This window comes from Lissotriton helveticus, chromosome 1_1 (assembly GCF_964261635.1).
Source record: "Lissotriton helveticus chromosome 1_1, aLisHel1.1, whole genome shotgun sequence".
Classification (NCBI taxonomy): Eukaryota; Metazoa; Chordata; class Amphibia; order Caudata; family Salamandridae; genus Lissotriton; species Lissotriton helveticus.
The window spans coordinates 1934465481-1934493300 of NC_136057.1; the positions used below are offsets into that span (position 1 = coordinate 1934465481).

The 27820-nt window shown below is 46.6% G+C and overlaps 1 protein-coding gene across 1 annotated transcript in view; it reads right to left on the reverse strand.

Annotated features, from left to right (window-relative positions):
• The window catches only part of KIAA1614 (KIAA1614 ortholog), a 377026-nt gene that overhangs the window by 20410 nt on the left and 328796 nt on the right, over positions 1-27820 (reverse strand). Inside the window, exons 8-9 of the mRNA XM_078643502.1 lie at positions 5058-5182; positions 3652-3836 (exon numbers count right to left, since the gene is read on the reverse strand). Coding sequence (XP_078499628.1) covers positions 3652-3836; positions 5058-5182 — 310 coding nt within the window. The remainder of the gene's footprint in view (positions 1-3651; positions 3837-5057; positions 5183-27820) is intronic.

The window sequence follows — 27820 nt, forward strand, 5'->3', positions numbered from 1 at the left end:
CTCCATGCACTGGTTATGTTTTTATAATCCGTGAATTTTTGCACTCATAGAGCCAAACAGGTAGAGAACCTTTTCTATTGAGTAAATTGTGTACTTCGGTCTCTAACTACAATGAAATCATGGGCCCCCTACCTTTGAGCGGATGTAGTATGAATGTGCCATAATGCAAGCAAATGCATGTGCGTGCCTAATAAATTACACCGGTGCCATTTTATAAGTTACAGATCTTAGATGGAGCGGTACATTTCAAAAAAAGGTCATTGGAGTGGCGCAAACTTGTTTTTTTTGTAAGGCGAAAGAGCTGACAGCTATCTGCTATCTGCTACAGCTACATAACAAGATTTGGCATAGCCAATAGGTCTCGCCTTTGGGACATTATAAGTGTTTAGCCATGCAACAGTTTATGTTGCACCCTAGGATATTGTGCTGCATAATTAAATACTTATAAGGTCCCAAAGGCGAGACCTAGTGGCTATGCCAGTGCTTGTTTTATCTGCGTTGAGAATCTGAGGTCCTCACTAAACCAGACCACAGATTCTTCACCGGACTGTTGAGTTCGGCTTGGGGTAGTCTGCATGTGATCCCTTTGTTCCACCTCCGATTGTGTGTGGTCCTGACCGCGCCCATCTCTTGACTACACAAGCCTTTCCTGGGATTCCAAAGAGATTTGCTAACAAGAAAAACTGTTTGGTATGTATATGTTGTAAAGATGGGTTTTCCTTTAAGAGAAAAGAGGACAAACATCACAGATTCATCCATATATTAGGCAAACTATGAAGAGGGAAAAACAAAAAGTAGAGAAAACAATATTGCAAATAAATGAAAAAGAAAATGTCAAAAGCTGTGAAAATTAAACTGTGAATTTGTGACTGAAAAAGTAATATCGAAAAGTACACTCATAAAAGGTGGGTGTGGTATTTTCAGAAAGTGTGGGAGTGTCAAGTGGATGGGTGTGACAGTGTGGTGAGTAAGCAGTGTGCTTTGTACGCATATGCTGTGTCGAGCATGCTAGGTTTTTCCCGGATGAAGGGTAAACTCACATGGCTGCTGCACAGATGTAGGCTACCCTAGGAAGAGTGATAACTGGCCACCCTAAGTGCTGGGAAGAACACACTGAGTCTCCACAGTGCCACCATAGCCTCTGCCTAGTGTTGCCCTACTCTCGAAGTGGCACCGTGTACAAGTTTGAAGGAGATGCAATGTTCAGAGTATGTGATGATGAGGGTTATGGTACTCTTATTGCGCTGTTTTGAGTGTGTGCTTTTATTGATCTAAATTTTGCTAAATGTGGGTGGGATTTGTGCCCAGTGTCTATACTGTTTTGAAGATTGTGCCAGTATTGTGGTCGTAACATGCCTGACCTGTGCCGGGTGTGGAGACTGTGCCCAGTGTAAGAGGTGGTGGTGTGTGGGTTTTTTGCTGATTAAGAGGAGTTATTCTGAATATGGCAGCAGGAATGCCAAATATGCGGGTGTGCACAGTACTGTTGAGTGTCGGAGTGTGCCAAGAATATGTGAGAGGTGCAGGTTTTTATAGGGAAGTATGAGTGCTGGGTGCTGATTGATGTGCGCTGTGCTTAACATGGTTGTCACTAATTTTGTATCCGTTGCATCTGTGATGGGTGCCCCACGATGCATGAGAATGTAGGCTCCAAGGACCCGGTTTAAGACTGGTGGGGGACACTGGAGGTTTCCAGGGCTGCCGTTATATTTGTGCTCTGTACACAATGGATATTACACGCACCTTTGTGGTTAATAAAAAGCATTTTCAGATTTGTCTGGTTAATGCTGCACTTCTTAAGTTCTTCGAAAGGAAACCAGGCACGCCTGCCCCATGAGCTGCTGTTTCCTAAAGCAGACTTCGACTCAGTGCCCACAGATTGAGCATCGCTGAAAGATGCATTTCTAAAATAGTCCTTCTTGGCAACGGAGGTCTCGCTTTGCATTCATGAGAGCACTCTAGACCAGGTTATATTTTTTTTTAGTTAATGTTTGCCCTCGCACGCCACAACAAGAAAAACAGCAAGTTGTAATTCATGAAACTACCACCAGAGGGCATCAGGGGGCAACAAACCTCTCAATGAATGTCTAAAACCTTCCCGGGATGTGGTGCGTACGCACATGCGCAGTTTCTCTTTTTGGAAGCACATACTCGTGCATGTGGTGCGCCCCTGCTCACTTCCGCAAGGTGGGTGCCGCCACAAGCACTAGTATGTGCTTCCAAAAAGAGCAGAGCGATGGCTAAAGGTCCTCCTAAGCAGCACATGCGGGCTGCGTAGGCGAGACCTAAAAACGACCACGTTGGTAATGGGGGAGTTGGTGAAGGAGAGCGGGGAAAGCATCAGGGACTGGGTGGTGTAAAATAAAAATAAAGCCAGGTGACAGTAGGAGGGGGAATGCAGCACTCAGGGAAGAGAGCAACAAAGGGGGCAGGGGAAGAAGCACGCAAGGGCCAGAGCAACATCGAGCACAGAGGATGGGTATATGGCAGGGGTGAATGTCAAGAAGGGGAGAGCTGGAAAGCACATGCACTTTCATAGAGTGTTTACATGAAAAGAAAGAGATAGTTCCCTAACAGTGAGCAGTGCAAGAATACAAGTCAGCCAATCAAAAGGCTGGTAAAGAAGCTATGCTACAGAGGAAAGACAAATACAAGAAGAGGAAGGCGAGCCATTGAATATGAGCCAAGCACATAAGAGTTACAATAAAGCTAATCAGTGGTAAGCAATCGGTAGGCCGTTAGCCCACTGTGAGTTTTAGGGAAGTATAAAAAAGTTCTTTTGCAACCTGACAGCTTGTGCTGCCTGGTAGGGAAGACTAGAAAAATGTGTGTTGTCTCAATATATAGACGTGGATATGGTGGTTACCATCATATATAAATGCAGAAGTGCCATCCATCTTGTGTATGCTCATACAGATGTCCTGTGCATGTGTTGATGTATACATAACAGAAGTACTTAATTTTCCTGTACATGTACATGCAAAGATGCACTTTACCTGAATTTACATGCACAAGAAAGGTCTTTGTTTTACTGTGTATGTGAGTTAAGAAACGTTGCTCTAAGTGTGTGAATGTGTGTTTAGTTACAGATGTATGGAGCTTGTCTATGAGCATGAACACACTTTACTGCACATGAAGATGTCCCCATGTTAGTCTCTACATACATCCAGATATGCTGTATTGCCACTGCACGAACAGCAGGAGCGTTGTGTCTGCCTGTTTCCGTGCATGTGAAGGTACTGCTTGCCTCTGTATGTAAGTTTAGGGGTGCTGTTTGCCTTTATATGTAGGTGAGCCATGTTTGCCATCTTATGTGCATACAGAAATGCCATTTGAAGTTGAATGTGTATACAGATATGCTGTTTGTGTTTACAGGATTATGCAGTGGTGTTCTTCCACTCTTTATATGAATGTACAGATGCCCTGTTTGCCTGTAGATGTCCATAAAAATGTGTCGTTGTTGCGTGTGGATTTACAATCAAAAGTAATGTTTGTCTGTGTATGCGCATATTATGTGTTGTTGGCCAGTACTCTTACATCCTAAGATGGCATTTGTCTGTAGATACAGGTAAAGATGAACTGTTTGTTGTAAATGTGGCATGTTAGCAGAATGTAGGCAGGCTCACAGCATGTTCCTCCACAGACTCATACCTGTGTCAGGTCGGCCATTCCCTGAGGAGATGCAGAAGCCAAAGGAGCCATTCGCAGGTCTCCTTAGCTCTAGGAGGCATGTTCCATCTGAGAAGACTTCAGTTATTCGTCCGACTGCACGCGCCTGGTCCGGGGCACCAATGTCTTCCACACTCAGAGTGCGCCTGGGTCGGCGTTCACCTTTCCTGTTCCCGAAGAAGAACAGTGATCATTAACACACATCTGTAAGCGGCCAATGACATGAATCATTTCACCACAAAGAATAGCCTCCCGACTCTCCCACCACTTCTCCTTCTTCCTAAATCAGCACCAACTGAGCAGGATGCCCAAGAACCAAATTATTGCTAATTCTTTCTCAGCAGAGCTTTGGAATCCAATTTAAGTCCTGGTTAACAATGACGTCTGACTTTTGACCTCACTTAAAATTGGGTATTATCAGGATTGTCTATCAAAAGCTGACATGCTTCATTTGCCCACCCCTGGCTTCCACGCCTCATTCAGAGGTGGAGGAACTGATGTGTTTGTGACTTCAGAGTAAGCTGTCCTTCTATTGGTCAAAGAGAATCGCATCATTGGGACATCTCTATTTGGATCAGCCTGTACAGTTTTGTTCTGCCCAGCTGTTTTCGTGCAAAGGACCCCTGTAATAAAATGGCTCTTCTATGCATTAAAAATGCTGAGATATCACACGAGAGATTACAAGAAAATCCCAGCAAGTATGGGACATTGTTTTTTTTTAAAGAAAACCATTGCTTAGGGAGTTCCTCATTGAAAAACAGCATGGCGGTCCACCATTGATCTTTTTTGGGGGCTAAAGGGCTCCCACCATGTCAGCTAAAGTGTTTTTATCAAAAATCCTGCCAAACAAGCTTGGAATTCAAGATAGGGCGTCGGCTGCAGCTCAACTTGTCCATTAAGCTCTAAATGACCAATTGAGTGCTCCAAGGCAAGAGGGGGTTAAAAGCGAGTGAAAGAACTCTGAGAAAAGTTCCTCCCAGGCATACATAGTACAGAGCCATGCTGAATGACACACAGCAAGTCATTTGCCAAACTAGGGTCAATTAAAGCTAGAGGATGGCATACTGTGCTCCAGGTTACACAGAGCCTCATAGCGAGTGCATCAGCTACATCGTAATTACAGAGACACTTGGCATAAGGCCCCGGGACTCACTCTAAGGTGTTTGTTCGATTCCTGTGATAATGCAAAAAATAAAGGGTGGGTCACTATCTCGATCTTAATGTTTCTCTTTCCCAATCCGTCTCTTTTCTCTGATCTCCAAAGAAGCTAAAAGTGTCCCATTAACCTATGTGGGGTTTTCCTCTATGTCCTTTCCTGTGCTTCGCACTGCCCAACACATAGGTACCTGAGGGGTCTTTCAACACAGGGCCTTTCTTTATCCTCATACCTATCACTAGCTCCATGATCTTCAAGAGATCCAAGCAGGTAACAACTGGATCGATCGGTCTTCCCTGATCCGGAGTGGAGGTTCTGTGCAGAGGCAGACTTTCTGAGTTGACGGAAGGGTGCAACCTGGGAAGAAGAAGACGGATATGTTACATGATAACACAAACTTAAAATGGTAAAATCGGCAAAAGACACTAATGTTCGGCTCAGAGTTTTCTACACATTACAGATACCAGTTATGAGAGGCTTCCAGTGGCCCTAACACGGTAACCTTTTACAGACCAATTGACAGGGGCGTAACTCCGACCTCTGCAGCCCTGAGGAAGATGGGATAGCTATCACCAGAAAACACAATTCACACAGTTTCAAAGCTTGTGGTACACCAAACTATGCCCGGCCTGCTCTTGCAATGATAGTGCCTTCTACTGACTTGAAGTTGACATGGAGGGGGGGGGGATTGGAAAATGTAACAGAAAACAGTAGGCATTGTGTGGTTTGCCTTCTTTAGAGGCATGCAGATGATTGTGGCTCCTTCTCAGGTAGGTGGGAAAGTTACAGGAAAGATGCACCTGTACTCTAGGGGCTGAAGTAACAGGCAAGTGTGGTGAAATGAATATGGATAGGTGGGGAAGATGGGTAATGTGTGCTAAATCGTCTATTGTGTACATGGGTACCGTAAGCATTATACATGGAGCATTATGGAAACTGGTAATGATCACATATTTGGCCACAACAGAAACGTGTATACAAACTGGGCTGTTATAAAACTGGTTATGTGCATTATGCATTAGGTTAATATATGCCAGGGCGGAGAAAGTTGTCTACAGCAGTCGGGGGTGACCCAAGAAGTGGGAGAAAATATGGTCGGCATGGAGGCGATATAGAGGGGAGTGGATGGACACCCAATCTGGCTCCGCGTTGTAAAGACATATGTACCTATGGCTTCTTCCCTCTTACTTGACAGATGGGTCATAAAGAGAAGATATGTGGTTTGTTGACTCGGGCCCTACTGCCTGTGACCTGAGACGCTGATGGATATCTTGCTGAGTGGGGGGAGGGGGACTTAGCAGGGGACAGGGAGGGTTCTATAGTGTGTGGGGGGGGTCTGGTACGAGGAATTACAGGGGCCTCTGCATGCAGAGTATCTCACATAAGGTTTTGATCTACGGGGATGGGCCGAAATGGGTCATGTGTAAGGGTTTCTATTTGATTGTACTGTTATGCGCGCCAATGAACTTCTGATGCTGATAACTGTGCACTGTAATGGAGCTGTTTTTGTTGTAATAAAAATATTTTAAAAAAATATATGCATTGCTGTACTATGTGAGAGCTAGCAACATGTGTTACTGTGTAACTGCAAGAACTGGCAATGTGTACTACAGAATTAACTACATTCCAAAGTAAAATGGTGAGAATACTAAAGTTTTACCAGAAACTGTCTGTGGCCAATTTTCCCTGGTATTACATTCTAAGGATGTAATGCAGAGCCCTATAGATGTAGATGTTCATGCTTATAACACCGAAAGTCCTCTCTGTTGCCAGACTAACTTGTGACGCCACATTTGGATATTGCAGAAATATTCACCAGTGCTCAGTACCTCTGTAATGAAACACGGGTGCATATTTGCAATAAAATGTCGGAGTGCAGCACCATTCTCCGACATGTTAAAAACGCAGGTATGCGTTGTATTCACAAGAATATGGTGCACCCCTGTGTTTCTTCTAGAGCTGTCACAAAAAATGTTGCCTCGCACCAGCACAGGCACCATGCCACCATGTTGCAAGGGTGCTTGCACTGCAGAGACGATTGTTTATGTGCAGGAAGGGACACCATCCTGCACATAAACAACCCATAATAACGGTATGCAACTTCTATGTGTGCTGCAGAATGCAGCACTCATGGAAAGAGCAAAAAACGAGGAGAAATGAATAAATCCTCCTCGTATCGCCATTCTAACGCCTGGTATTCCATGGCGCTGCCTCAGCCTTGTAAATCTAGAGCACCGTCAAAAAGCAATGGTGTTGCGGTGGACCGTCCACAGCAACACCCATTGCATGCCCCTGCGCCGCAGAGGACTGTGGCGGAAAATGGCTTATTTACAAGGTTGCATTAAGGTACGCAAAGTGGTTTAGTCCCACCTTGTAAATATGGGAAATGGCTCTGCGCCAGCGGAGCATCCAAAAATGTGATGCTCTGGTGACGTTGAGGACTTGTAAATATGCCACTGGAATTGGTCACTCACTGTGCATGTGTCTAAGACAATGAAAAGGTCTTCGGTGTTGCAGTTGGCATCAGAAAGGTGAGGTCAGTGAGAATGAAGGAAATCTTGGCGCCAACTAAGTCAATGCTCTTGTAGTTCAGAAAGAAGGTGCCTCTGTTCTTTGCACTGGATGGTAATGTGAATGGAATCTCGTTAGTCATAGATTTAAAAGGTTCCTGTCTGAAGGTCTGGTGAGCCTCTGGTACCCTTTTTGGACTCTAAATCTATAATGTATATAGATGTAAAGTTCCCTTTTAGAGGAAGAAATCAAACCTTCCCTGTAGGAAGAAACTACCAGCATTCTGAAGACTCTCTTCAGCAAAATATTTCATATCTTTTTTAACACATTTTACTGATTTTAGCGAAGATACAGACATTGTCAATGAAACATGCTGTTTCACAGACAGATTTTTACCCATTGTGGAGTGTAAATGCTCAATCGGCGTTTCTCACAAATCTCATACCAAAAGAGGATTTTCTGAGCTCTGTTGTAGAAAAAATAAAAAGCAGCTCCTTCCACCTGAAAGGTCAAACAGGGGAAAAAAGAAACTGAACTGTATAAGGAAATTCAATATTCTGGTTTGAAAAAAACGAAGTGAAGGCTTATTACATGAAAAGGGTGGTCGAAAGGCAACTCAGAATATGTTCAGCAGTGCAGCAGTGACACCATCAGCATATTTGTGCTCCTGCCCGCTGCGCCACTGCCCCAGGATCCTGGATGCCCGCGGTCCCCGCCACAGTAAGAATACTGCTGGCAGGCCCTCCATGGTGGCACCGTACTCGTAATTGGGCCCTTAATATCATTAAATTCATGATAGCAATACCTGCTATTTACAAAACCTAGAAAAGGTACAAGCTAAGGTATAAGGTATTATCCCATTATTTCCTTTGGTGCTGTAGTTGGGGATCATTACATACTCAAATGTGCAACATTGCAAGTTTATGAGTGGAAGAAACGGTTCTGAAGACTCTAGAACTCAGTCCTTTAAGTAAACATCAGTCTACAAGGACACTTTCTCCTTGTTGCACACCAGAATGAGGAATAATAGGATGGTCCTATGGGCAGTAGGTAGGCAAAACAAACAAAATTATGTTCAACAGCATTCACTTAGGATAAACTCTCAAAATTGAACAGAGACTGCCTCTGCCCCTTGTGACCTATCCTTTTCACCACCTTCACCACCCAACTATCTGCCACTGATTCCAACTGCTTCGGATCAGAAACCTGCAAGATAGTAAGGTACTGATGCATTATCACTGGACAAGTCTCCAGAAGCACAAGTTACTTACCTTTGGTAACGATATATTTGTTAGAAACATTAGTTAGTGTTAGATTCCTTAACTTAGAATATCCCCAGGCGTCAGACTGGATCCAGAAAGTTTTCGTCAGCAGTACCCCTGAACATCGGTAGGCATTGTCTGTGGCTCCCGTCCATCGTCGTGATCGCCGGAATGACGTCGCTGGAGTACTTAGACGCCGCCCTCGCGCGCTGACGTCAGTTCTGTACATAGCTTTCCGCGCCAGGACCGCAGAGCCATGCAAGAAAGCGACACTGGTACCATGAAACTAGGGCCCTAACAGGGAAAGTCCTTAACCCTAGATATCGGTTCGCAGAACGGGGAGGATGGGTGGGACGGTAAGGAATCTAACACTAACTAATGGCCTTTACAGATATATCGTTACCGAAGGTAAGTAACTTGTGCATCTTAAAGAAACACGTTAGTGTTAGATTCCTTACCTTAGAATAGATACCCCAGCAATACCTACCCCAGTGGTGAGCCTGCGAACCAAAATTACACCAGAAAGTCCTGGAGAACAGAACTGCCAAAGAAGCTGCCTCTTGGGACTTGACGTGTGCAGCAAGGCCCACGTAGCTGCCTGACAAATGTCCTGCAAAGGGACTCCCCGTCCCAAGGCAGTAGTAGCCGCCGTGGCCCGAGTGGAATGGGCGCGCAGCCCCACAGGAGGTTCCTTTTTAGCCAAGGAATAACAGATCTTGATGCACAAAACGACCCACTGAGAGATAGTCCGCTTGTGTACCGCCCGTCCCTTCTTAGCGCCCACGTAGCCAACAAAGAGTTGGTTGTCCACCCAGAACTGTTTTGTGTGGTTCAGGTAAAAAGAGAGCGCATGTTTTGGGTCCAGACGGTGGAGCCTCTCTTCCTCTTTCGAGGGATGCGGAGGCGGAAAGAAGCTGGATAAGGTAATGGTCTGACCGATGTGAAAGGCAGTAACCACCTTGGGCAGAAAAGAAGGGCGAGTCCTCAGAACAACTTTGTCCGGATGGACAGAGAGGAAAGGAGGCTTAGAAGAAAGAGGGATTGAAAAAAACAAGGACCCCCTCAACAATAGTGTGGAGTTAACTCCTAGGACAGGGATAGCAATGTGTGAATAAAAAATTCCTAGGCAGTTAGGGTATTGAAAAACAAGTGACTTAAAATGACAGCAAAAGAAGGGATAAGAAAAAACATGTAAAAACAACCATAGTTTTAATGGACATAATTAAAAACCATATAGAATACTTGACATCAAAGACTATATGATAAGGATACAATAATTAAAAATTCATACAGTTAATACACAAAAATAATCATAAAACAGGAACACACTGAACAGAGATTATATAGTTATCGTTGGTGTCCTGGAACAGTGGCAAAATGAACTCAAAGAGTTTTTTCTTATCCCTTCTTTTGCTGTCATTTTAAGTCACTTGTTTTTCAATACCCTAACTGCCTAGGAATTTTTTATTCACACATGGCTTAGAAGAAAGAGCCTGGAGCTCACTCACTCTTCTGGCAGAGGTGATGGCAACCTGGAAAGCAATCTTTAGAGTCAGAAGACGTAAAGGACAGTGATGAAGCAGCTCAAAGGGAGCACACATTAGATAGGTTAACACCAGATTCAAGTCCCACTGAGGCATTACAAAGGGAACAGGAGGAAACATGTGAGTAATGACTTTCAAGAATCTATTTACAACAGGGGACTTGAAAAGAGAAGGCCGATCAAGAAGCCTCAAGAAGGCTGAAACGGCCGAAAGATATCCCTTGATAGTGCCCAGAGCAGAGCCCTGCTGGGCCAGGGAAAGAAGAAAGAGGAGAACCTCTGAAAGAGGGGCAGAGAGGGGTTCTACAGCCTTTGCTGTGCACCATGCCACAAATTTGTTCCACCTGCAGGCGTATACCGGTTTTGTGGAGGGATGCCTGGCTGCCAGAATGACATCAAAGACTTCAGGAGGCAAGTCGAATGGCATCAACTGTTGCCGCTCATATCCACGCATGTAGGTGGAGGCTGGTCAGGTTCGGGTGGAGGACCATCCCCTGTTGCTGCGACAGAAGGTCCTCCTGAAGAGGCAGTCGAATCGGGGGATCGATTGACATACTGAGTAGCTCGGGATACCAGTATCTTCGTGCCCAATCCGGAGCCACAGAATGACTTGGGCCCGGTTGTTCCTGATCTTCTTCAGCACTCTGGGCAGAAGTGGTGTAGGTGGAAAGGCGTTTAACAGACCGCAACTCCACTCGCGACGAAAAGAGTCGCCGGGCGAGTGCAGCCTTGGCAATTCCAATGCGCAGAACTGATGATATTGCGCGTTCTCTTCGGTGGCGAATAGATCTAACCAAGGCTCTCCCCACTGCTGAAAGAGACCTTGCGCCACGTACGAGTTCAGACGCCACTCGTGATCCATCATTCACCGACGGCTGAGTTTGTCCGCCCTGGCGTTCAGGGAACCTGCCAGGTGTTGAACCACCAGGGTGATGCCCTGATGTTCCGGCCATGTCCAGAGGCGCAGAGCCTCCTGGCATAGGGTCCATGACCCCACCCCCCCTGTTTGTTGCAATACCACATGGCGGTGGTGTTGTCCATGAACACCTGCACTACACTTCCCGGACAGAGGGAAGGAATGCCTTCAGTGCAAGACGGATCACCCACAGCTCCAGAAGGTTGATATGGAGCCGGGACTCCGGCGGAGACCAGAGGCCTCTGATCTCCGGCTCTCCCTTGTGGCCCCCCCATCCCAGGAGGGACGTATCCGTCACCACTGGGTGCTCCGGTTGGGGAAGGGAGAGGGATCTGCCACTGACCCAATCGCGGTCCGTGAGCTGCCACTGCAACTGTCTCGCAGTGCCCTCCGAGATCAGGACGTGGTAGGACAGGTTGCCATGATGCTGTGCCCACTGGAACTTCAGGTCCCACTGCAGAGCCTGCATCCGCCACCTGGCGGGATGTACCAGCAGGAGGCCATCAGTCCCAGAAGCCATAGGGTCAACCTGACCGAAACTCGGGATAAAGGCTGAAAGATCAGAATCAGAACCTGAATATCCCGAACCCACCGCTCGGGAGGATAAACCTGAAACTGTGCCGAGTCCAGAACCGCTCCGATGAAGAGGAGCTTCTGGGAGGGGCTCAGGTGTGACCTCGGCACATTGATGGAAAACCCCAGTGAATGCAGGAGGCCGGCCGTAGTCTGGAGGTGGGAGACGACTGTTAGGGGCGAGCCCGCCTTCAACAACCAGTCGTCGAGATATGGGATGACTGGAACCCCTGATCTGCACAGATGAGCTGCGACCACCGCCATCACTTTCGTGAACACCCGAGGGGCACTGGTGAGGCCGAAGGGGAGCACGGTAAACTGTAAATGCTCATGGCCTACCGTGAACCGCACGTAACGCCGATGGGCCGGCAGGACGAGAATATGGAAATAAGCGTCCTGCAAATCCAACGCTACCATTCAGTTTCCAGGGTCTAGGGCAGCCAGAACCTAATCTAATGTCAGCATCTTGAACTTCTCCTTCCGGAGGAAGACGTTGACGCTCCTGAGGTCCAAGATAGGGCGCAGGCCCCCTTTGCCCTTCTTGGGAACTAGAAAGTAGTAGGAGTAACAACCCCGCCCTACTTCTGGCCCAGGAACGCGTTTGATGGCCCCCTTGGCCAAGACAGCCATAACTTCCTCCTGCAGAAGTTGCAAGTGATCCCCTGACATGTGGTGGTACTGCGGTGGCAAGGCTGGAGGGGTTGTATCAAAGGGGAGGGAGTAGCCCCTGAGGATGATTTGCAGCACCCACCAGTGCGAAGTGATGGTACGCCAATGGAGCAGGTGATGGCGAACTCTGCCTCCTTCTGGCGTGGAATGGGCCTGAAAGCACGGACTAGGAAGGCTTTGAGGCAGATGCTGTGCGAGCAGATATGGAGTGACCGCCTCTCTGGCCCCCTGCTCCGCCACGGCGGAATGCACGTCCGCGACTGCATTGAGGATGGTTCTGCGGCCTGTGGATGGACGAACGTGCAGGGTGCCCCTTCCATGGACATGAAAGGAGCGAAAAGCAGAAGTCTGCTGGTGCTGGGCCGACAGGCCCAAGGACTTCGCCGTAGCCCTGGAGTCCTTAAAGCGCTCCAGCGTGATATCTGCCTTGTCACCAAAGAGGCGACAGCCATCAAAAGGCATGTCCGTGAGTGTGCTCTGGACATCCCCTGAAAAGTTGGTGGACCTCAGCCAGGCATGACGACGAACCGCCACCGTCGTTGCAATCGCTCTGCCCAGAGAGTCCGTGGTGTCAAGTCCACATCAAATGGAGTACCATGCTGCATCCCACCCCTCAGCAAGAGCCAGGGTGAGCCGTGTCCTGGCCTCCTCCGGACACAGCACGTCCACCACCATATCCCACAGAGAGTGGGTGTAACGGCCCAAAAGACATACAGTATTAATGGACCGCAACCCTAGACTGACAGAGGAAAATAGTTTCTTGCAAAACTGTTCCAGCCTTTTGGATTCCAGGTCCGGGGGTGCGGAAGGGAATGCGGTTTGGGACGTGGAGGCCTGGATAACCAGACTCTCAGGGGTGGGGTGGATGGACAGAAAGCAGGGGTCACCCGAAGCTGGACAGTGGTGCCGGGCCACGTTCCGATCCACAGGTGGGACTGTGGTGGGCTTGGACTAAGTGCCCATCAGAACGTCAGTGAGGGCCTCATTAAACTGCAACAGAGCTTACTGGCGTTTGAAGCACCTCGGTGAGGAGGTTAGTCCTCAAGGCCGCTGCAGGAAGCTCAAGGCCCAAGGCCTTGGCCGCCTTGCGCAGCACCACAGCATAAGTTGCTCCCTCCTCCGTAGCCACGAAGGAGGAGAGAGAAAAACAGTGTCAGGCGAAGTGTCTAGACCACTGACCTCCCTCAGCTCATCTGCCCAGTCCTGACTTAACTGGCACTGCTGTGCCAGAGGGTCCTCAGACCCCTCCCAGTCCTCCCCTTCATCCGTGTCCTGATAAACAGGCAAAAATGACAGAGCCAGGCCATAGGTTAAAAGCTCACCAGTCGGAGTCGGAGACGGTTCAAGCGGTGCCGCTCCGATGCTGAGCCCAGGCTGAAGCCGGGGACGGCGTCGTCCAAGGACGGCACTGGAGGTGGCACCGAGGGGGTCGGCGCCAGCGGAGGAGTCGTAAGGTCAACTGGCGTCGACCGGGATCCAGGCCTGGATCCCACGGTGTCCTGCAACGCCGGGACCGAAGTCGCCGGCGGCCGAAGCCACTGGCAACACAGGGCTAAGACCCCCAGTCGGACCCGCGGGTCCCGAAGGCACGTCAGCGGGTCTCGACGGCGAAAGAGAGTCCTAATGACCACGAGGAAGTCTGCTCCGGAGTCACACTGAGCCCAGGGACCGGAGGGTGTGGCGCTGGATGCGACTGCTCGGGCAGCGCCGCCTGAACCCTCGGCCGAGTCGCGGGACCGGCGAGGGTAGGTCGAAGAACGATGACGTCTCTTCGACTTCTTTTTGCCATGACTCGACTTACCCGAGTGAGAGTACTTGGATCCAGACGATCGATGATGACTGCGGCTCCGCGACCGGTCCCTCAACTTCCTCCTCGACCGGGGCCTCGAGCGGCACAGAGCCGACTGCCGAAGCTCGAGGAACTTACGGGAACGCTCCCGCCTAGCCTTCGACGTCAAAGCCCGGCAGTCGGGGCATGACTTGTCATCATGGTCAGCCCCCAAACAGTAGAGACACCGGCGGCGGGGGTCGGTAACCGACATCAGTCGGTGACAGGCATCACATGGCTTGAACCCGGGCATCCCTACCGGCACCAGGAGTCGATGTCGACTGGAAAAAGATAGACAAAAATGTCCAAAAAGTTAGGCAAAAAATGAATAAGGGTACGCTCTTCGCTGATCTGCGCTTGCTGGCACGGAAAAAAAGAAGAACTGACATCAGAGCGCGAGAACGGCGTCTAAGTACTTCAGCGACGTTATTCTGGCGATCCCGACGCCGACGACGGACGCAGAGCCGCAGACGACGCCTACCGACGCGCAGGGGTACTGCTGACGAAAACTTTCCGGATCCAGTCTGACGCCTGGGCAAATTCTAAGGTAAGGAATCTAACACTTACGTGCTTCTTTCTGATTTTGTCCCACCAATAAAAGATCTAGCAGCCTTTAGGGGATGTCAATGTTCTCCCCATAAGGTACCTACCTGTGCCTTCCACAACACATTGATTCATCGTGTTCTTGAATTTTGTCATGCATTAGGCAGGGGTAAGCCCGAATTTCCTGATCACAAACACCTTTACACATAGGTACTTCTTATGGTCCACACCAGAGATGTTCATCATAGCTTCACTGCCACAAAGGAAAATGCAACTCCATAGAGCAACTACAGTTTTTTCCCCAGTCAGCCTCCACAGTTCACATGAAAACAGAAACATATTCCACTATGTAAATACATAGTTCTGGTGTGAGTGGTAGTTATTGTTTCCCTTGCTGAGGTTTTGGGTGGATTTTGTACTTCTTCAGTCGTTGAACTCTCTCACATTTTGCATGAGTTCCTCCATTTCAACCTTGAGGCGTCTTCTCTTTTTTTCAATGTGCAGAATTTCTTTTAGTTGGCATCGGTTGGCTTACTCCTGTTCTTAAGAGTCGAGCTGTTCTTCCCTGAAGGCGTCTTGTCCCACACATGTTTCCAATCCTCTTCCGAGGTTCAGGCTGCCTCTGAGTGTCTGCTTTTAGTGGTATCCCTTGACTCGGATCCATGGGGCTCTTTCAGATTCCATATGCCTTTCGACGCCCAACTTTTCGGTGTCGATGTTGATATTGCATGCTTTAAGTTAAAGATTTTTTGGCTTAGTTGCTGAGCGCTCATGTGATGTTACCTTGCACTTCATTTTGACGTCCCTCGACATGCATTATTTTTTCCTCTCCTTCTGCCCTTTGACTACATCTTTGATGCCGAGGGTCTTTCCGTTGGGCCAGCTCGGAGTTCTCCACTAAGTCCTTTTCTTCACTTCACTGAACAGCCTCAGATCTTTCAAGGATTCCTGTCTTCTTTGTGACGAGATCATGATGTAATGCATCCAACTCTGCTTCTTTCTCATCCTGATGGTGTTGGGTTGGAATTCTGCACATGTTGAGCAAAACCTCCGAACGATAGCCTTTTGGGAGACAGAGATTACAGGCATCAAGGCTATCCTGCTATTAATTGGTGCGGTGCCACTTGAGGCAATATCTAAAAAGGATACCTTTCATTCTCAGACCACCAGGTCTTGGTTGGTTTCTGGCTTCCCACCTCTTTGGTTTTCTCAGTGCCAGCAGTTTTTTTTCTCTCCAACAACGCCTGTTGTGCACTCTGTTGTCGTTGACATGGACTTTGGTATTTTTCAGTGATAAACTATTCTCCTCTGCACAGTTTGTTCCTCCTCAACTTCCAGATTCAATGGCGGAAAAAAGAATCAGAAGATGGTGACTACATCGAAGGATTTCCAGGGTGTGCATCTGACATGCAAGGAGGGATATAGCACTAAATGGTCAATGACTCAATGGCACACACTCAAACAGAGAAAAAAAGACTACAGTCAATTTCAGACCCAATCACTAAATGGTGGAAAAATGGCCAGCATGTGTCTCTTAAAAAGATTCATGTTGCAAAAATAAGACCGTGGCAAGAAGCAGGGAAAATTATCTCACATGTAACCGTAGAACTAAGTAGATAAAAATGGGTTTCTAAAGCTACAATAGTGAAATTTGTAATGGTGTTCTAGGATTATCTACTAGTAAACTACAAAAGCATTAATCAGTTTCTGGAGAATTTTGGATTATGTTATGGTGAATATAACATCTGAGATTATTTTTTGAACTCTTTTTATTGCCATTTTATTATTATGCAGGGTGCTTACAGCTTAACAGATTAATGAGAGATGTTCAATACAGGTTCTACATGCTGTGCATTCCTCAGATATTATGACAATAAGAATGGACGTAAGTTAGACCACTTTTAAATGTCTTTGTTACTGGAACTGGAATGTTATTGAATTCCATTCGATGTTAAGTCACAATCTGCATGCTGTTTTGTCCCTTTTGTGCTGCCCTGTTGTATTGGTGATATAAACCACCTCGAGTTGTGCCTAAAGACTGTAGGGAACATAACTTATCAATATGGGTAACCAGAACTCGGATTCACTGCATGGGAAATAACTCACTGTAGTGAGGGCTGGGAGGTCAAGAAGCTGGTGTCAGTTTTAATACATGTAGTGCAGGGTGTGGCGCGCGGGTGCCTGTGTGTGTTATGTAAGTTACGTGTCAAATTCAGGTTATGACCCATCCCCAATCAGGGGCCACTTTTAAGGGGTGGTGTGTTGTGCGTTCTCTCGGGGTACCCCCGCTGCTGGTGGGGATGGTCTGCTCATGTGGGTCTTCTGCAGCATGTTGTTTGGATGCATGGAGTAACGTCGCCCATTGCATGGAGACGTGATGCTTACGCATTCCCCGCAGTTCTTCAGATTAAAGCAGCTCCTCCTCTGCGGCCCCCCACTTGCTTAACGCACTCCTCCAGGCCTCAATTGGCGGCCCTCCTGGGGCTCTCCAGTGCATGGCTATGCATCTTTTGGCAAGCAGGATAACCAGAGCGGCAAATCGCGTCTCTACTTTCTGTTGCTTTCGGCGCCTGGTTATGCCTAGCACGCAGGTCTCCCAGGTGTTGAGATCTGTGAGTCCCGTGACCTCTAGTAAGGTGGCATAAATCGTAGCCCAGTAAGCGTGGAGTGCCGGGCAGCCCCATAACATATGGATAAAGGACGCGCTGGGTTGCGGACATCTAGGGCAGGTAAAGCACGTGTCAGGGTAATAGCGTTGGAGGCGTTCAGGGGTTAGATATACGCGGTGAAAGATATGGTATTGTATGTTTTTGAACCGGTAATTTCGGGACACCTTTTTTGGGAACGCCAGTGCTCGTTCCCATTCTTTGTCGTGGAAGGGCCGCTGGAATTCCTCCTCCCATGTGTCGCTGAGAGGGGTGAGAGAGACCGCGCCTAGAGCTCACACTGCTTTATATAACCATGTCACTAAGTGACGTCCTGGACTCATCTGCAAGACTGCATGTAGTACTGGATGTGTGGGTGGCTCTGAGTCTACAGCATGCCATATACGACGACAATCTACTAGTAGTTGTCTGTGTGTGAGAAATTGTCAATATAACATCTGAGATGTTCCTATTGTAATTATATATCTAAAAGTACTTATAAAGTGCAGCCCTCATTCATTGCAGAGTCTCTAGGGCACTGTATACCGTGTATCTAGGCCATTAAAGGACAATTAGCTGGAATCAACCTGGAATAGACTGGTCTTTGATAGTTTCCTAAATCTCAAATGATTATGAACAGTGCGCAGAGAAAGGGAGATTGAGTTCCACAATTTAGGGCCAGCAGTCTAGAAGTCCCTACCACCCCATTTTTCAGGATTATGTTTCAGAATGATCAATGTAGGTTTGTTTCACCAAAGGGACCATGGTGGTGATCTACTGATCCATAGACATTCAATGCAAAGTTAGGGTGGTGAGCAGCCAGAGTCACAAATTACACAAGGTACAATGTCAGATCAGATCAGAATACGCTTTATTCGATTTAAAAAGTAAGAAACCATAAAAGCACAATGCATAATAAAAAAGCATCCATTACATCAAGATAATTTAAATACCGTAGGTTAAAAAAGGACTCAGACAATTTAAGAAAAAGGAGGACCATCCATTGTCGTCCGGTGTCTACCCACCCCTTTCAGGTATTTGGCAATATGATCAGTCACGGGTCCATCATTCAAATATTGCAACTTTGAAAAGGCAGGTCGACATTGTCTCAGGCCACACCACTTTAAAATAGGTAAAATCCATTTTGTCCTGGGCATAGAATAAAATTTACAAAAAAAACATAACATGAATTGTCGACTGAGCAGAGAAGTTGTCACACGGACATAAGCATAGGGAGCGAGACCAATCGTTAGGCTTTGGAAAAGTGACCCTGATGTGAAAAATACCAAGGGGTAAACGGGTCAGTAACAACCTATCATAGGCTCTTATGGTATTTAATAGGTATGGTTGTATTCCTGAGTGAGTTAGAAGTAGTTGGTGTGCTCTCACTGACGGTTTGGCAATATTAATAGCTAAATTAATAGACTCCAAGTGATCTAGACATAATTATTTAATTTTTTTTCTGGTGACATTGTTCAAACTGTCAGGGTTGGAAAAATACTCGGGCGTCCTAAATCCCCTAGGAAATTTTTAACGTAGGTCAATCAGGGAATGCGGTCTGCCCCATCAAGGGACAGGCAATCGCTGATCAAGTCCCTGTTCAGGCTAGTAGAGGTACAGGACCAAGCCTTATGCCACAGCAGGATAGGCTGCAGTTTAATCAGATCCGAAAGATAGGGCAAACCCAGCTCAGTGTGGCATATAAATACGGCTGTGCTGTTAGGGATCGCTAGTAGATATCTTAAAAACCTATTTTCTAATAGCTGCAGGCACTCAACATTAGCATAACCCCAGATGCCTGCTCCATACATAGCAATCGGTGTACATTTAGCTTTGTAGATTGTTAATAAATCAGCGATTGGGCGCCTCCCTAACTTTCTGGCAAAGTGAATCAATGCACCAGTTGCTTTACAAAATAGTAATTTTCTAGATTCTACAGCTTTAGCCCATAGACCCCTTCTTTCAAATACAATGCCCAAGTATGGAAAGTGAGTAGTAAATTTGAGTTTCCTATTATCCAGGAAGAAATCTCGGCACCATATACTGGAATTACAACATTTAATTGTGAATGTTTTCTTTATATTTACATGGAGGTCAAGATTTGACATATAGGCAGAAAAGCTACAGATTACTTTTTGTAGGCCAAGTGAGGTACAAGCCACTAGGACAGCATAGTCCGCATATAACAATGCTCCGATTGGTCGTCTATTTATACATGGTAGATCCTGACAGTCACTGCTTAGTTTTGCTCCCAGACTGTTAATATAAAGGGTAAACAGGAGGGGTGCTAACACGCATCCCTACCTCACCCCTTTCTTTATTCTTTACAGGGAAGCTGTGGCTGAGTTCACCACCTCTTCTATAGCGCACCCAGGCCCTGGCATATAGGTAGGACTGTTTTAAAAAATTTAAGATGGATGGATCAACCCCCATGGTCTCTAAAATGCTCCATAGCTTCTGGTGGTTGACACAATCAAAAGCTGAACTCAAGTCAACAAAACATAAAAATAGACTCCCCCTTTTGGCCTGTAGATATTTTCCCAGCTGGAGATTCAGATTCAGACTCTGCTCAACGGTTCCCACGCCTTGACAGAAACCGTACTGTAATTCTGAAAATATGCCCTTTTCCTCCACCCAGAGCTGGAGGCGATTTAGGACGACACGCCCGGCCACCTTTGCGAAAGAGTCCAGTAGTGATATTGGTCTATAATAGGATGGGTCGTCACGATTACCTTTCTAAATAGGGACGAGTATGGACTCCGTCCAGGTGGCTGTAAATCCCAAGGTAAAGCAAGCCTTTAGGACCAAGGCTAACAAGGGTCCCCAGAGCGCTGGACTTGATTTAAATAAATCCACTGGTATACTATCTGGGCCCGGGGCCTTACCACCCACGCTTGCATTTATAGCTAAAATCATCTCCTGGGCATCAAAATCAATTTCAATCGGAAGATGATTTGAGGAGTTTATGTTTAAGGCCTCTTCGTTTTGGGGATCCACCAGATTGTTATAAAGACCAGAGAAGTGAGTCACCCATTTATCCTCCCCTATTGTGATTTCAATGCTGGGTGAATTACCTGAAGCAAAAAAGGGGGCATTCACGGCCTTCCAAAAACCTTTCATGTCTTTCAAATCTGATGCTCGTTTTAGATTTTGCCATAATTCTAGCTTTATGGCTGATGTGTTCCTTAAGGGACATCTTGTAAGCTAATCTAGCCCTTTTTATTGCTCCTCGATCTTTTATGGGCTTATGCAAGGCAGTTAACAGGACTGCATGAGCTTTTGAACATTTAGAGTCATTAAAGCCATAAAAACATCCTCTTATCAGCCCCGTTTTTTGCATTTTACCCATAATCTATTTTGTATAGACTGGGATATGTTTAATAAGGAGCTAAGAACGTCAGATTTGTTAGCAGTTTCGTCGAGGCAGACCATGAAGTCGTCTTTACAAATAGTTAAATGGTGCTTACATAATTCGAATGAGTTGACGCCTGCCCATTTGACTGTATAGCCAGTAAAGGGCCTTATTACGTAAGGACTCCTAAGATACAATATTATTGTGCACGGTGTGGCTTCTGGTGGTAAATTTAAAGTCACCTCCTATCCGCTTGCCCTGTCCCTTTCCTTAAAAATAGCGCACAAATTAGGAATCGTATGAGAGTCACTGGGTGCTATTTGGAGTGCCGCTTTATTATGATTTAAATTAAGAGGGCTCTTAAAGCCAGCACTTCTCCCTGGGACTGATTGTGAGATATGTGCCAAAAGGGGGTTGGCTGTCCTGCAGTCATTTAGTGAGTTCAGTGGGCGATTATGCACTGTGTTATTTAAGCCTGCACCCTGTACTTTGCTCAGCAGGTCCTCGATGACCGATGTCATGGCCAACAATTTCATTAGTGGACCCAGGGCTGAGTTTTGATGGTCAAAAGCGTTGCCAGAGCCCTAACCCTCCCTCGACACCTGGGGGTTCACAGGGGTGGAAAACAACTCTAAACATACAGACAGATTAGTCAATATGCCATCCAGATGCTCTAAACGACTGTCCAATAGAGTATACTTTTTGTCTATGGATTCCTTAATCCGTTCAAGGACAGTGTCCAAGGTGGTCACACCAGCAGCAATGGTGGAAATGGTGGCAGTTTTATCCTCCAAGAGGCAGGGCTGCGTTAATGAAGATGCAACCATGGAGTGTGTGCCTATGGAACAGGTTCTCACCACAGAATTAGACTGAGGATGACGCTGAGGCCCCTTTTAGTGGGCCTGCACCCTTCTTGCGGTTCACAGATGCCTTCATCTTAACCCTTATGCCCTCTGTGGGGAGATGAGAAGTCCAGGTCCTAGAAGCTATACCGGGCCTGTTAGAGGTATCCATATGTGGTGCTATCAAGTCATCAAATGCGAGGGCAGGGGTGATGAGCAAGTTTGAATTAGGGTTTGATTTTGAGAAATGCCAGCCAAGTTAGGTGACCCTAGTGAGGATCGCGTTGGAAGAAATGAAGGGTCTAGACATAGCCACCTCTCGGTTAGTTCTATTTTGTGGCAGAGCAGTGATTCTGCCCTCAGTATAAAGGCATCCAAAGTCCCCTTGGCTCCCTTACTCTTAATTGCTGCGGGATTGCTCATTATTAAGACATCGATATAAATCGCTCCGCCACAATAATAAGTACCAGTCACACTGCACACAGAACGTGGAGGCAGAGAGTAAAATCAGAAGACAGTACCAGGAGATGGACAAAGGATTGTGGGGGGCCTGTTGTTAGGGATGGGGCCCAGCCCTGCCTCCTCCGGGTGTTAATGGGCCCGCCCTTGGCCTGGGCTGCTGTGCTTTTATCGCGCCTCCGGGTGAGCTGGGGCTGTTGGGAATTGTGGTTGGGCCATTCCCCTCACAGCCAGAGATGGTAATTTTCAGCTGTTCCCCTCACGACAGCAGCGGAGGCTGCTTGTCGGTGTCCCAGTGCCTGTGCTCCCTCTCTACACAGCAACCAGAGGAAACGTCAGTGGTAAGGCCTGCACTTGTGACGGCCTGATGGCTCCACAGGCCTTGAGTCGAGGAAAGTCACCATACAAAAGTAGAGCTGCTAAAACCGCCTCTGGAGGTATTCAGAGTCCCAGCGTGGCACTACCGGCTATAACTTAGTAGGATTTTATTAAGCAGCTCTCGGCTGCTAGCATGTATTGCTGCTGAGGTGTCTTCACACACAGTCATGCATGTCCGCACCATTAGCTCTAAGGTAGCATGCAGAGTCCCAGGTGAATCTAGGATGTCAACAAAAACCGTGGAACTGACCTTGCATTGTGAACACTATCTGGTGTATTGTTTTGAGACTGGCATGCTTACAATTCTTAGGAAAGCAAAAAATGCCAAAGAAATAGAACACTAATAGCTTTTAAAATTTAATAAGTTCACGTTCCGAACCACAATGGCAGTTTGTGGATGGATCCGAATAAACATTACACTAATCAGCAAAAAAACTGGAAATACCACCAAATTCTACTCTTGATTGTCAATTCGCTTATTTCCCCCAGACTCAGTGCTTTGACTTCCCATGCATTGGTTCTCTAATTACTCCAGTATCACCACATTGACATTCTAACAATCTCCTTTAGTGCCATCTCCGTAACAAAAGGGTATTAATTAATTGTTAAGTCTTTTAAACTAATTAACGGCCCACATTAGGCACATTCCATAACAACCAACTGCCCACATACTGGCTAGTGTCATCCCATCTGACTGCCACAGAATCAACCCATTGTCTGCTCAGTATTGGCTCATTTGTTGTTCAGCTTCAAGCTTCCGCTCACTAATATGCTCATGTCATTTCACTGACTGCCTACTATTGGCTTAATGATGGCCCAGTTACACCTCTGACTGCAGTAGTTATTGACTTAATGTGTGCACATTATTCACTCCTTGATCATTCAATGTCAGCCCTTTGGCTGCCCTGTAATCATTTCAGTACTTGGTCGGTTCAGCTCTTTAATCTCGACCTCTACCACAAGCTCGCTTGTGCAACCATTGGGGATGAATGATGGATCACCTGCCAAACACAGAAGGAGGTAATGTGCTGGTGTCTCTTCTACTGATGCGGGGTGAGGAGTGGGGCACTTTTTAGATTCTCCTATCTGCCACAATATTTGCTGAATGAGTGGTGTGGGTAAGGAGATGGATACTTCCTGTGTCAAAGCAGCCATGTGTAGGTCAATTTAAGATTGACAACTAGTAGCCGATTAAGAGTTTGGTCAGCGGCACTTCCTTGGAGACATGCTGGCAGACTCTCAAACTCTTCAGATGTGGAGACTCCAGGTAATATACATAAAGTGGATACTTGGCAGAAGAGACAGAGTCTCTATATCTCATTGTTTTGCTTATTTTGCATATTGTTTCAGCATTCTCACCTGTATAGTGCAGCTAGGTTGAACATTTTTTGAGCATTTGTCTTTGTGAGTGATATGTCTGTGTGCTAAGGGAGAGAATTTTCAAGAAACTGCCTGGGTTGAATCATTGGTGATGTCATCCAGAGACGTCAGACATATGCTCCGTAAATCCCTCGACGCAGTCACCATCTTCCGATTCTTTTTTCTTCTTCAGGATGGCATTATTCTCGAGTAGAGTTTGTAAATACACCTTTACTGGAGGAGGAGGGTGGGTCGCATGTGAATCCAGAAAATATTTTCAAGCTGCAAAACTACTCCTACTGGTAAGTAACCATTTCGTTGTACCGCGTGAATCTTATCTGGATTCACATCCTGTGCATGGATTACAGAGCGATTTTTCTTCATGTGGGCAGGTTCGGTTCTTTGGAGGGTGCATTTCCAATCAAATGTTTAAGTACTCTTTGTCCCAAAACAAATGTTTCAGTACTCTTCGTCCCACTTCTGCTTCTCTGTTAATCTGGATGTCCACACAGTAGTGTTTTGTGACGGTATGTATCAATGAACATGTATCTGCTGCGCAAAGGTCCTCTAACGCTCTGCTGCCTAACATGGTGAGTGTCTCTGCTTTTTTCCTCGTTGAATGCGTCTTTGACTTATCTGTCAGGGTTTCTTCCCCTACCTTGTGACAAAAATGTGTTGTTTGTACTATCCACCTTGGGTTTATTCTCATGACCACCTTGTCCCTATGTATCCGTAGGTATGGCTCTTGAGTGGTAAGTACTTGTATCTCACTTACTCTCTTTAGCACGGTGACAGCAATGAGGAAGGTAGCTTTGAAGGTTAGAAACCTCAGTTGTGCATTTCGCATTGGTTCAAAGGGTGACGTCATCAGCTAAGTGAGCACCACATTCAAGTTCCATTCTTCACTCCTTCTAGGAAGCGCTTCACCCCTGTTGTGGTGAAGCAACTTTTACCCAGTGTGCCTCTTGTGTACTACAATGGCTGCCAAGTGACTTTGATAGAGGCATAGGAGAGTTGTTTGTCTAGTAGATGTGTCAGGTATCTAATGACTCTGGCCTCTTGTGTCCATTCTATATTTTTCTCAGGCCTGTTTATTTATTTATTTTATTTGTTTATATAGCGCTAGAATCGACCCCCGGAGGGGTATCTCTGCGCTTAAGCAGACTATGAGGAGAGGCAGAGGTTCCTGGCAGGCTTAGCAAGTACTGAACAAAAAGGTTTTAAGCAGTTTCCTGAATCTTATATGTTCTGAGAACTGTCTAAGAGAAAGGGGGAGCTCGTTCCAGAGACGCCGGCCAAGATAGGAGAGAGCCATCCCTCCTAATCTTACCCTTCTTATACTGGGAACTTGCAGAAGATGTTTACTGCTGGAGTGGAGAGGTCGCAAGGGTGCATAGGGTATACATTTTTCCGCAAGACAGGAAGGGCCCAGGTTCTGGAGTGCTTTATGAATGATGCCACACTTTTTAAACTTGATCCGTTGGCGGATGGGAAGCCAATGGAGCTTTACAAGCAGGGGATGGGAAGTTGTCCTGGGTGGCGCATTCTGGACCAGCCGTGCAGCTGTATTTTGGACTACTTGTAGTCTGCTGAGTAAGGTGTCATTGGCCGAGATCAGCAGACCATTACAATAGTCCAGGCGGCTTAGCACCAGGACCTGAACCAGAGTTTTACGGGTAGATTCAGGAAGTAGCAGGAAGACTCGACGGAGTAGGCCTATTACATGGAAGCAAGATCCAGCTGTCTGAGTAACATGCTCTTTCAGGCTAAGGGCCCGATCTGGATGCCCACATTTTTAACTACATGTTTAGGGACCGGATTGGGACCCAAATCCGATGGCCACCAATCATCCATAAGAGAGGGGCCTCTCCAAAGAGCATTAAATCGGGTTTTCCCACGTTGCATTGTAAACAATTATTTACCATCCATTGTGATATGGCTCTCATTCCATCAGAGAAGGCCTACTGGACCGCAGCCATAAGTTTGTTAAATGGGAAAAGGAGCTGCGGATCGTCGGCATATGATATAGGAATAAACCCATATGTCCTTAGGAGATTGGCCAAGGGAGCAACATATATGTTGAATAATGTTGGGCTCAGGCAGGAGCCCTGAGGTACTCCCTTGGTCAATTCCACTGGGGCCGCGCGATACCAGCCAAGATTAACACTCTGTGAGCGACCAGACAGAAAGCTTCTCATCCCTGATAAAGCTGATTCTCTCAGCCCAACCTCTTTCAATCTTCTGAGCAAGACACTATGAGAAACTGTGTCAAACGCTGCGGATAGGTCCAACAGCACCAGAATCACAGAATGGCCTTTATCTAGGGACATTCTGATGTTATCTGTGACTGAGAGTAGTGCAGATTAGGTGCTGTATTTGGGCCTGAAACCAGACTGGGAATGATCTAAACATCCAGTCAGTTTGACAAAGTTAGAGAGATGGGTGTTAACATGTTTCTCCATTAGCTTGCTCAGGAATGGAAGAAGTGAGATGGGGCGGAGGTTGGACAATTCCGTCCAGGGAATGTTAGAGTTCTTACGGATAGGTCTGACCTGAGTGATCTTCCACTCCTGCGGAACTCGGCCTTCTGTGATGGAGAGATTAATAAGGGATTGTACCACAGGGGCAAGCTGTTTGGTCAGGGATGGAATAACTGGCAGGAATGTGATCGGACGGGGAACCAGACTTTGTCTGATGCATCAGTGTTTCAACCTCCGCCACAGTGATGATAGGGAAATTGCTGAGTAAAGAGGGGTTGGCCGGTTTGGATATATACAGGGACATAGGGTTTTTCAGCAGATTGCCTGCTGCCATGATTTTACCATATATAAGTTCTATCTCATGAGAGAAATATAGGGAAATATCATCGCACAGCTGTTGGGAGGGGGTCTCAAGGCTTTCACATGTCTTCGGATTGATGAAGGACTGAAGAATTTGATATTGGGTTTTTGAGGAATTCCCAGCCTGTGTTAACTGCGATGATATATGCATATTGCATGCAGATTTAACGTTTTTGTGATAGCTAGTCAAGGAAAGGTAATATTGATTTCTAACCATCTCATTATGTGAGACACGCCAAACTCTTTCTAACTTTCTACAAAGTTGTTTTTGAGTTCGCAGATGATCCGTAACAAAGCTGCTTGAGGGCGATTGGGGCGACTCATGCATGATTTCATAGGTATAATATGGTCAATAGCCTTAACCACGGCCGAATTGTACTTAGATAACAACTCCTCAATAGTTTCAGATGCATCAAACTGGGGTTTTGGGTCTGCAAGATACTGAATATAAAATTCAATAACAGAGTGATCTGACCAGTTGACTTGTGTGGGAATTTCGCATTTAATTTTAGAAGAGTTTTAGAGTATAATGTCCAAGATGTGGCCAGCTACATGTGTTGGCCCTTCGTTGTGCTGGTCTGTGCTGGATTAGGCCTAATAGAGATAAATCAGCCAAGAGTGTCTGAGCATCTGAATTGTCCTCCTTTTCACTATGGACATTGAAATCTCCTAGCAATAGAAAATTATTACCTGTGTTCATATGGGGGGCTAGTAGTTCGACCAATTGCAGGGAAAGATTTTCTAAGGGCCCCGGGGGGCGATAGATTAGAGCTCCTTTCCAGCTAGCGTGTGCGGGAGCATCTATCCTGAAGACTAACACTTCCATAGCGGCATCATTATGTTGGTCTAGGACCGAGATGTTAATTCAGTTTTTATAAACAATAGCAATACCACCCCCGATTTTAGTAGACCTATCCAGTCTGATCATTTTGTATCCTTCTGGAATACCCAGTGTGATGGCCGGCACCGAGTGGGGTTTAAGCCAGGTTTTAGTAAAAAAAAAAAAAAATAGTCCCATACCTCCGTGGAGTGTTTGGGCAGGGAGCGAATGTTGCATAACAGGTTCTTCCACCCTCTCTGTAAAGTGTCCCCAGGGAGAATGGTGGATCGGCCCGGGAGGAAAGAGGGAGCCTGAAACCGGCATGTGCGGCATCAGAACGGGCCTTCTATACATGGCCAGGACTCTGGTTGGCAGACAAGGGGTGCCTTAGTCTGAAGATTAAATAATTATTGTCTAGTATAGCCTAATTGCATGGGGGACTATGATTTATGGTA